The sequence below is a fragment of the Microtus oregoni genome, unplaced genomic scaffold, assembly GCF_018167655.1.
Source record: "Microtus oregoni isolate MIOR12 unplaced genomic scaffold, Mior012 000038F_ref0000394, whole genome shotgun sequence".
Classification (NCBI taxonomy): domain Eukaryota; kingdom Metazoa; phylum Chordata; class Mammalia; order Rodentia; family Cricetidae; genus Microtus; species Microtus oregoni.
The window spans coordinates 10,767,648-10,777,588 of record NW_024543097.1 but is presented as its reverse complement, the minus strand read 5'-3'; the positions used below and the strand labels follow the sequence as shown (position 1 = coordinate 10,777,588).

At 46.2% G+C, this 9,941-nt stretch overlaps 1 protein-coding gene across 1 annotated transcript; it reads right to left on the bottom strand.

Moving 5' to 3' along the window:
* Nucleotides 1–3,756: 3,756 nt before the first annotated feature.
* On the bottom strand, nt 3,757–9,464 carry LOC121433376 (uncharacterized protein C2orf78 homolog). The gene is made up of 3 exons (XM_041631748.1): nt 9,458–9,464; nt 7,123–7,884; nt 3,757–5,648 (listed from the first exon to the last, which is right to left on the bottom strand). Exons 1-3 carry the CDS (start codon nt 9,462–9,464, stop codon nt 3,757–3,759), a joined length of 2,661 nt encoding a protein of 886 aa, XP_041487682.1.
* Between the last annotated feature and the right edge of the window lie 477 nt (nt 9,465–9,941).

Below are 9,941 nucleotides of genomic sequence, written 5' to 3'. Positions count from 1 at the left end.
ACTCCAAATGCTCTATTCAAAAGCTGTGTCTCCTGTAGGAGCCAGACAGAGATCGCAATGGCAGCACAGCCCCAGGAAGTCGCGCTTTAAAATGACACAGCATTTTTTCTGCTATTGTTGCCGAATCAGGAAATCTCTCTACAGCACGCCACCAACAAACAGCAAAAATCTGTGTTAAACTCTCTCTCCCTTATTTTTAAGCCTTCTCAGGTTTTTTAAGTGGGTTTAGGCTGTCCACACGTCTGGGCGCCAACTGTAGTAATAAGGGCAGCTGCGGGGCTGTGTCCCCAGCACCCCAGCCGCCCGCTCAGCTAGCTTATGCCCCGAAATAACAACACACAAACTGTATTCATTTAATCACTGCTTGGCCCTTTAGCCCTAGCCCTTACTGGCTAATTCTCACATCCCGATCAACCCATCTCTAATAATCTGTGAGAACCGATCTTACCGGGAAGATTTTAGCCTAGTCCATCCTGGGTCGGAGCTTCATGCCGGGAGCGGGGCATGGCGTCTCTCTCAGGCGTCTGCTCCTGAGAGGAAAGCTGTCGAGACTGAGCTCACTTCCTCTTCCTCCCAGCGTCCTGTTCTGCCTACTCCTCCCACCTATCCTCTAACCAATAAAATGGGCCAGGGCAGTGCCTTTATTAGCCAATGACCTTCCTCCATCACACAACTGTCACCCACATACAGAGAACCTAAGCCGGTCCCATGTCTGCTGTTGGTTTTGTGTCGGTGAACTTGGGTCAGCTGTCTCTGTGGGTTTCCCCATCATGATATTGAACCCCACATCATCTAATCCCTCCTCCGTCTCTTCGATTGGACTCCCAGAGCTTGGCCTAGTACTTGGCTGTGCATCTCTGCATCTTCTTCCATCAGTTACTGGATGAAGGGTCTGTGATGACAATTAGGGCAGTCATCCATCTGATTACAGGAGAAGACCAGTTCAGGTACCCTCTCCACTATTGCTAAGTATCTTAGCTGGAGTCATCCTTGTGGATTCCTGGAAGTTTTCCTGGCACAGGTTTTTCTCTAACCCCCAAATGACCCCTCTATCAAGATATCTCTTTCATTGCTCTTTCTCTCTGTCACTCTTCCTATGGACAATCCGGATCGCTTGTATTCCCATCCCCTGCCCTCTGTCTCCCTCAGCCCCAGTTTAACCAGGAGATCTCATCGGTTTCCCCTTCCCAGGGCAATCCACGTATCCCTCTTAGGGTCCTCCTTGTTACCTAGCTTCTCTGGGACTGTGGATTGCATCCTGGTTATTCTTTGATTTACATCTAATATCCACTTATGAGTTAGTACGTACTGTTTTTGTTTTTTTGGGTCAGGGTTACCTCACTTAGGATGATTTTTTTTCTAGTTTCATCCTTTATCAGCAAATTTCATAATGTCTTTTTTTTCCTTTTTTCTTTTTTGCTGAGTAATACTCAATTGTGTAAATGCACCACATTTTCCTTAACTATTCTTCAGTTGAGGGCATCTTGGTTGTTTCCAGGTTCTGGCTATTCTGAACAATGCTGCTATGAACATCATTGAGCAAGTGTCCCTGTGCTATGATTGAGCACCTAAGAGTGGTATCACTGGTTCTTGAGGTAGAGACTCCCAATTTTCTGAGAAACAGCCCTACTGATTTCCAAAGTGCCCGTACAAGTTTGCACTCCCACCAGCAGTGTAGGAGTGTTCCCCTTACTCCAACACATCTGCAGCAAAGCAATCGTCAGTGCTTTTGACCTTAGCCATTCTGACAGGAGTAAGATGGCTTCTCAGAGTCCTTTTGATTTGCATTTCCCTGATTACTAAGGATGTTGAGCAATTCTTTAAATGTCTTTCGGCCAATTGAGATTCTTCTGTTTAGAATTCTCTGTTTAGACCTGTTCCCTTTTGAAAATGGAATTATTTGGTATGTTGATGTCTAGTTTCTTGAGTTCTTTATATATCTTGGATATCAGTCCCCTGACCTTAGCATAACCGACACCATGTTGTAGGGACCATTCTGACCCTAGAACCCAGCAAGTGGGTCCCAACACCTGCTAAAATGGGAACAAAGACCTAATCCTCAAAGACATAGACAATAGTTCCGGAATCCAGGAAAGTCTCTAAATGCACTAGCCTTGCCTTTTGGCTTCTATAGTTCTGCTTCTTGCTAAGTAAATTATGTCAACCCAGGAGGTAGTTTTTGTGCTTAGAAGATCAGAGGCAGTGAGTCTTGGGGCTTCATCATTTGTGCAAGTTTCCCAGGCAGCTTCTGGCCAGAAATAAAGACTTTGTATTCAACTTTAAGAGTGTCCACGTGTGCTCTTTGTTAGAATTACCACACAACAGAATCACAGTGGAGACTCTTCAAGAAATTAAAAGTGAATCAGTTATACCACTCATGGGTATATACACGCAGCATTTCAGTTCTTTATATTAGAGGCACATCTGCACATCAATATTGATTGCAGCGTACTTAAACTAGTCAGGCTTCCTTAGAGGAGCAGAACTGATAGAATCTATCCATCTGTGTATTTATAGAAAGGTGATTTACTAAAGTGGCTTATAGGTCATAGTCTACCTATTCCAATCATGGCTATCTACCATCAGAGATGTCAAGAGTAGAGTAGTTGTTCACACCATGAGGGTAGATATCTCAGCTGGTCTTCGGTATATTCTGGAATTCTGAAGAAGTAGGCTCTAATCCCAGTGAAGGAATGGACATGCTAGCAAGAGTAAGGGCCAGCCAGCAAAGAGCAAAGGGCTTTCTTCTTCCTTATCCTTTATATAGGCTGCCACCTGAAGTTGTGGCCAAAGTTAAAAACAGAGCTTCCCATTTCAAAAGAACTGGATTAAGTTGGGTATTTCTACTTCAAATGGTTTAATTTTTTTAGTTAAGAAAGACCCCTTACAGGTGTATCCAATCAGTTGGGTTTTAGTTAATTCCACATGTGTTCGGGTTGACGCCAACAGTAGCCATTGCAACAGTGCACAGTGGCTACCTTAGGAAAATAGCCTGGGTGACAGAATCAGAGAAAGGTATAAAGAAAATGTGACGTATCAGCATAATGGAAAATTATTTATTCGTAAAAGCATGGAAATTATGCTTTTTTTTTTGCAGGAAAAAAATTCAGTGGCGATAGTCATATAAATTAGCCAGGTTCCATAAGCTATCCATGTTCTCTTTCAGATGTGGCTCCCAGATTATATTTACATAATGAGCTCCTGTGTGCGTATGTTTCAGGAGACTAGAGGCAAAGCTCTGTAGCGGAAAATGATGACTAAGCCCTGTGGGGAGAGATGAGAGCTGGGCGGACTGCGGTGACAAGGAGTGCCCTCACACTCAGTATGTGCTTCAAGACATCCCCTGTCCAGAGAATGAAGTCACAAGAGCGATTTTAATACCACTATAGCTTTTTATTAACTGATCCAAGATTAAATACATATTTTGTGAGCTTTATTTCATATAGAATATGATACTGCAATTAGAAAACATAAATGCTAAATTATCAGAGAGAAATATTCAACCACTCATCACTCACAAATAAAATAACAGACTTAAGATTTTTAGAGAGTTTTCCTAAGTACTCAAGTATGTGTGAATAGAAATATTTTACATATCCATCTATATATCTACATGTCATCTGTACGCCTATACTTGTGCCAATGTATCAATATATTCACATAAGTCTTTAAAACCTATGTATGCATGTGTTTTGGTACTTGTATCTCTTCTTAGTCACATTGAACAGCACTTTACTCTGAAAACCTGGCTAGCTCTTACATTGCATAGCCATAATATTTCGAAATTTCCATATCCTTCTCCCTCTGAAGGAAAAACTGCAGTTTCCCCAGAGAGGTGTACTTGGCAGCATTCGCTCGCTCCTGTTGAGCCCGCCTCTTCATGGCCTCCCTCTCTGGCCTCTGCTCTTCAGTGATGGGCTGTGAGATGACAGGCCCCGGAATGTCCACTTTCCTCCATGGGATGGGTTGGCAACTGAAGTCTAGCAGCAGGTATTGGGTTTTAGCTTTGGGAGATGAGAGGGCCTTGTTCCTGGCAGCAGAAAGAGGCTCCCTGTGGAGTGAAGTGTGAGATGATGCTCTGGAGGGTGCAGGCAAAGAGGCAGCCGGCTGAGGCCCAGGGCAAGACTGGGTGGGCTTGGTTATGTTGGCTCGTGTGGCACTGGTGCCGTTTGGCAGAGCTGGCTTGTCAGAGGCCATCAAAGATGTGCTGGCAGGAGCTGGTTGGGATGGCTTGAGCGTGGGAGGTTGAGCTGAGTGGGAGTGAGGCCTCATTGGGTAAGCCACAGTGGGCCTGCGTGAAGCCAGGCAGAGAAGCTTTCTAGAAACAGGTTTGGTTTGAGGCTTGTCCAGGACTGGGAAAGGCAGAGGTACTAACTTGACCTTCCCAGGTGGGGGCAGCTCATACTGGGATGGAGATGGACACCGCTTGTGAGCACTGCTCCCTGGTCTCTGAATCTTGCCCAGGCTTTTGTCAAGGCTTTGGCCCTCCCGTGGCATATCCAGCAGGGATGTGGTATCAGGACCTGTCCTGGGATCTTTGTTGCTGCTCAAGTTCAGCAGAGCCCGGGAGGAGGAGACGCCAGTTTTCCTCTCACTCTTCTTCCCCAGTGGGTGAAAGACCTGCACGGACTCCAGCATGTGCATGCCAAGGTGAGTTCGAGGCTTCTTAAAGCTGTCGTGGCTGAGCTCAGGTGGATTCCTCTTCCTCTTGGTCTTGGGGATGGCGGGCTTCTCTTCTGCCTTGACTCTGTGACTTGATGGCTTCAGCTCCTCTGTTTTCTTGGAGTTGTTTTCTCTAGTCTTCTTGGCCTTGTCTTGCCCATGTGCCCTAGCTCTGCTGCGCTTGCTGGGTGTGGCTTTCTGAGCTTTGCCCTCCAAATGCTTGGCCACATTGTCGAAAGCCCCTTCACTGAACCCAGCACTGCCCACAGCCTCTTCTCCCTCCACCAGTTTCTGGAGCTGGATTCTGGCTTGAGGAGCTCCATCAGGCAGCTCCGAGACTTTCTGGTCATTCTTTCTTGCTTGGTCTGAGAGTGCACTGATGACGCTGGAGCTTTCCTGGGCCTGATCCCTCCCGATGACTGTGGAGTCTTTGGATTGAGCTGCTCTGGGATCTTGGAATTGGTTTAGCTCTGTGAGGGAGTTGAAGAGTTGGGGAAGGTGAATATCTGCCACTAGTGCAGTCATGTCTGCAAAGTCCATGTTGGAGCCCACCACACTCTGAAGCACCCCAGGCTCTTCCTGACCTAGGCTGCTGTTTCCCAAGGCGTCATTGTCAAGAACAAGGTTCTGCCGTAGGCTTTCAGCATCAGTGTAGTTCAGGGTCTGCTGAATGTCGGGGTGCACTAAAGGTAGGAGTGCTGGGTCTTGGTTTTCTTTTGTGCCCTCATAGGTAACCAGAGGTGTTGATAGATCTGCTGTCTTGAAATCCAAGTTGTTATTTTCTGTTTGTTCCAGGCTTGGAGCTGGAGGCAAGGGCAGGAATTCTGAAGGACTGTGGATGGGGGCAGTTAATGACCTGTCCTCACTGACAGGTGGTGTCCTCATCCGGGTGTCATGGGTGCAGGCATTGCCAAGGTCTGGACTCTGCAGCAAACAGAATGTCTGAGCTGAAGGTGTCAATTCCAGGGGCGGCTCCATTTCCACCACTGAAAAAGAGTCAAGTAAGAAGTCAGTGCCTGGTAAGTGAGATGCTCCCCTCCTGTTCCCCTCCTTTCAGTGCTCCTCAGCACTGAGGCCCTACAGCAGTGGGGCAGGCATTCCTATGAGCTCTGCTTGAATAGCAAGGGGCAGCACCTCTATTGGGAGACTCGTGGTGAGTGCTCTGTTCTTTCTGGTGATAATGCAAAGTCACGTTTTCACAGATGATTGTGTGTTCCTTTGTGTTTGTGTGGTGTGTGCATATGTCTTCACCATGGGGAGGTTACAGAATTCCCTTGGTGTGTGCTCCTCTCTTGGTTTACCCTTTGTCTTTGAAAGTGTACCCTTCATTTCCTTGTAACTTTGTTATTAGGTAGGTTGTCTGGTCCATCATTTTTAAGAACTTATCCATCTATTCCAACTTCTTTCAGTTTTTGTCATTACTTAAATACCCCCAGAATCTTGGCTTTTTATGTGGCTTTAGGTATCCAAACCAAGTTCCTCACTCCTGCAAGGCAAGCAGTTCAACAACCCAGGATTTCCTCCAGCCCCACATTTCACAGTCTTGTTATTAGTGACATAAAAATTGGTTTAAGAAAGTAAAATCAGCCAGGGAGTGGTGGCACACACCTTTCATCTCAGCACTTGGGAGGCAGAGGCAGTTAGATCTCTGCGTTCAAGGCCAGGCTGGGCTACAAAGCAAGCTCCAGGACAGTCAGGGTGGAACAGAGAAACCCTGTCTCGAAAAGCAAAGCAAAAGAGAACAAACAAACAAAATGGTAAAATCTTTGGGCTTGCGTGCAACTGTGTTGTAGAAAACATGTCCTAATGATCATGGTCTTTGCAAGAGAGAGAGAGAGAGAGAGAGAGAGAGAGAGAGAGAGAGACAGACAGACAAAAAGAGAGAGAGAGAGACAGAGAGAGACAAAAAGAGAGAGAGAGACAGAGAGAGACACACAGAGAAAGAAGCTTCACCTAACTTAGCAATTGTACATGGGTTATACTGGACTCTGGATGCACTTATATTTGTAAGAGAATTGCAGGGCCAGCACTTGGAATCTGGGAGTAATAGTTCCTCCAGGACTGGTTTGGAGTTGCATTGCTCCAGAGTCAGATCTCAACACAGGGAATATCAAGTGTTATGAAGACAGAAAGGCCTTTGTGTCCTCTAGAGCCCTGAGCAATAGATTAGGAAAGAGGTGATTGCCCTGTGTTGATGGATGGGACAAATTAGCTTGCAGGGTGACATGCGTGTCTGTGGGGGTGGTCCTCGGACATGTCTTAACGAGGGATGGATGCCACTCATTGCCCTGCATTCTCTCATTATAGAGACTGAAGACTGCGATGATGAGCCCGAGGCAAACCTAAACTATCAGAACTCACAGTCTCCCTTTGTATGGACTGTCCACTACTAAGAGGTAAGTTGTGCCCTCTTTGTTCGAGGGTTGATCTCACTCCTTCCCCTCCTGGCTCTGTTCTCACCTTGAAGGCTGCTGTCCGGCATGGCTTGAGCAGATGTGGGATAGTAGAAGGCAGAGGTGGAGAAAGGTGTTTGAACGTTCATTGAATGAAACTCCCTTAGCATCATCACCGTCTCTGGTTGCAGGGAGGAGGCCTGAGTTCCAGAGTATGACACAAGGCGATAGGCCTGCAGGCACTGCTCGAATTCTCCAGCCGTCAGAGGGCTCAGGCTGTTGAGGCTGTAGTAATAGAGCTGGCTGCCATCCTGGTAGGAAGGTGCCAGGTTGTATCCTTGATTTGGCACCTCTGATGGTGTGGCCTGGACGAGGCTGGCAGAGTGTGTTGGATAAAGAGGGACTAAGGCATTGGGATCTAGAATGTTATCACACTGGGCTGTCATAGCCAGGGAGGAGAGTGTGGTATTCTGGTCAATGATAGTTACAGTGAAGTCCTGGAATGCAGTTTCTCTCCTGTCAGAGCTTCCTGTGAGGTCACACTGGAGAACACCTGCATAGGGGAGTGCCAGGGTGGAGATCTGGTTCTGGTCGGTCAGTGCAGTCAACGTGGTAGTGCCAGCTCGTTGGTAAAGGGAGGCACTGTCCATGAGCTGCTGGCAACAAGTGCTGGATTCTGATGGCAGGAGCCATGCTGAACTCGCGGCTGGGGTGGAGATCCCGTAGAAGTTGCATACACTTCCTGCTGAGGGTGTGGCATTCCTCAGCACAGGCACAGAGGGCTGCAGAGCACTTTCTGTCTCAACAAAAGGTGCACTTTGGCAATTTTCTGTAGGAAACAAGAGGACAGTGGGAAAATGGTGAGATGGAAGCTTTCTCGCTTCCTGTGAGGAGCTGTGCTGTCTCCAGGTTGTACTATCCGGAGGAGTCTAACACCTATGTCCCCTCACATATCCCAGACAAATGGGTTCAGAATGATTCTTGTGACTATATAGGATGGCACTCATTTAATAAGCTGCCTGTTCTTCCTGTGTGGAACTGTAATTCCTAGTTGATCTGCGTTAACCCTCACTGTGCTCTAGACACCACTGTTCTTTCCCCTGCTTTGTCTTGCTCTACTACCTGCTGCGACACCGCCTTACAACTGTGTCCTAGAACAGAAGTGTTTGGAGGTAGGGAACCTTAGACAGCTTCTCATGGCCGTCTCTTTACCCTAGTCTGTGCAGATTTTACTCTGTGTAGACACAGGGTCTCATTCTGGTCTTGAAATCACACAGATAGGCCTGCTTCTCCCTCCAGAGTTCTGGCACCATAGACATTTGCCATGTCCACCAGGCTTGTCTCTACTCTGAGATTTTTACGTAAATGATGTATCAGGAATTTCATATATAAGTACTGTATTTAGGTAATTATATGTTCTTCCTCTAACTCCTCCTGTTTCCCTCTACTTCTTGTATAAGTCATGACGTCTTATTTTTGTATAGCCATTGAGTGCGTATGCATATATGACTGCATGAATAAAGCCTGGTGATAACGTTTCACGTTGCTTGCCTGTTTCATGTGACATCTTAATGACACTAATGTAGTAAGGGGTTCCTCTCTGAAAAAGATTGTTTCTTGGAGCTGGAGAGATGGCTCAGAGGTTAAGAGCACTGACTGCTCTTCCGGGGGTCCTGAGTTCAATTCCCAGCAACCACATGGTGGCTCACAACCATCTGTAATGAGATCTGGTGCCCTCTTCTGGCCTGCAGGCATACATGAAGGCTGAATACTGTATACATAGTAAATAAATAAATTAAAAAAAAAGATTGTTTCTTAATTTAATAGTTGGTTAAGGGGTTCTTAAACGATCAGTTCCTCAGTAACTGTTAATCTCTTGTAACTCTTCTAGTGGGCATCTTTGTGAGAATTCCCCACCATGTGTCAGTTCTTGTGCAGAGAACAACTGACCGTGGAGTACCCAGCCCCTGTTGATATCATCCAGCACAACAGTGCACATAAGATGTTGGGAATGCTCTGGAAGATGGGCTGGGTAGATGTTAAGAGCCAGAGACCAGAGTGGGATGTTGTTTACTGTATTCGATAGGGAACCTTACCTAGACTAATCTCAGCAGTGTGGGTGCCTAAAAATGACAATATCTTGTGCCTTTAGATTTAAAATCTCTGGCTGTCTGTAACATTCAATTCCCAACTACCTTCATGTACCTCTACAGCCATCTGTGCAGTTTATCTTTTTTATTTCTGTTTTCTAACCCCTGGTAAGAACCAAAATTGACAGTGACATTCAACTGGAGATATCTATATCAACATGAATAGTGTGCCCATTAAACAAAGATTTAAAAGCATAGTGAAAGTAATCAGAGAAGTGATTGGAAGAAACATTTCAAAGTTTCTTTTCTTACCTGACATGGTCAGGGGGAGAGGATCAGCAATCCACAGTACATTGGAGCAAGATTATCCTTGTCTGATCAGCTGACCTCAGTGGCAAGTGTGTCCAGTATCAGACAGCACTTACTGGTCACTGGTCACCTGTGGTGATCCAAATTTGTTTACAGGCATCACCATGGAAACACCAAGATTCTACCAGGTGCTGGTAGGGTAGGAGGGAGAATGATGTCATAAATAGGCAGCAGCCAATGGGGATGTCTAATTCCTAGCTAAAAGATGGGATTGGATAGAGCAGATGCCAGAAGACCAACAGCAGCCATGAAGGCTGAAATTGGGCTAAAGAAAGGAGGAAATTATGGTACAGAAATCCTGCTTCCCATGGCGTTTAGCCTAGACTATCACGGCAGTGTTTCTTCTAAGGTTCACTGATGAAGCTGTGCATGATGTGCATATGATGTATCACATTCTAACAGAATGTGCCCCGTCAGCCTACCCTGT

Excerpts from the sequence above, each read along its gene's own strand:
- LOC121433376 (XM_041631748.1), bottom strand. Across the intron at positions 5,649-7,122 it reads GCCGGACAGCAGCCTTCAAG|TGGTGGAAATGGAGCCGCCC; the intron begins GTGAGAACAGAG and ends ACTCTTTTTCAG.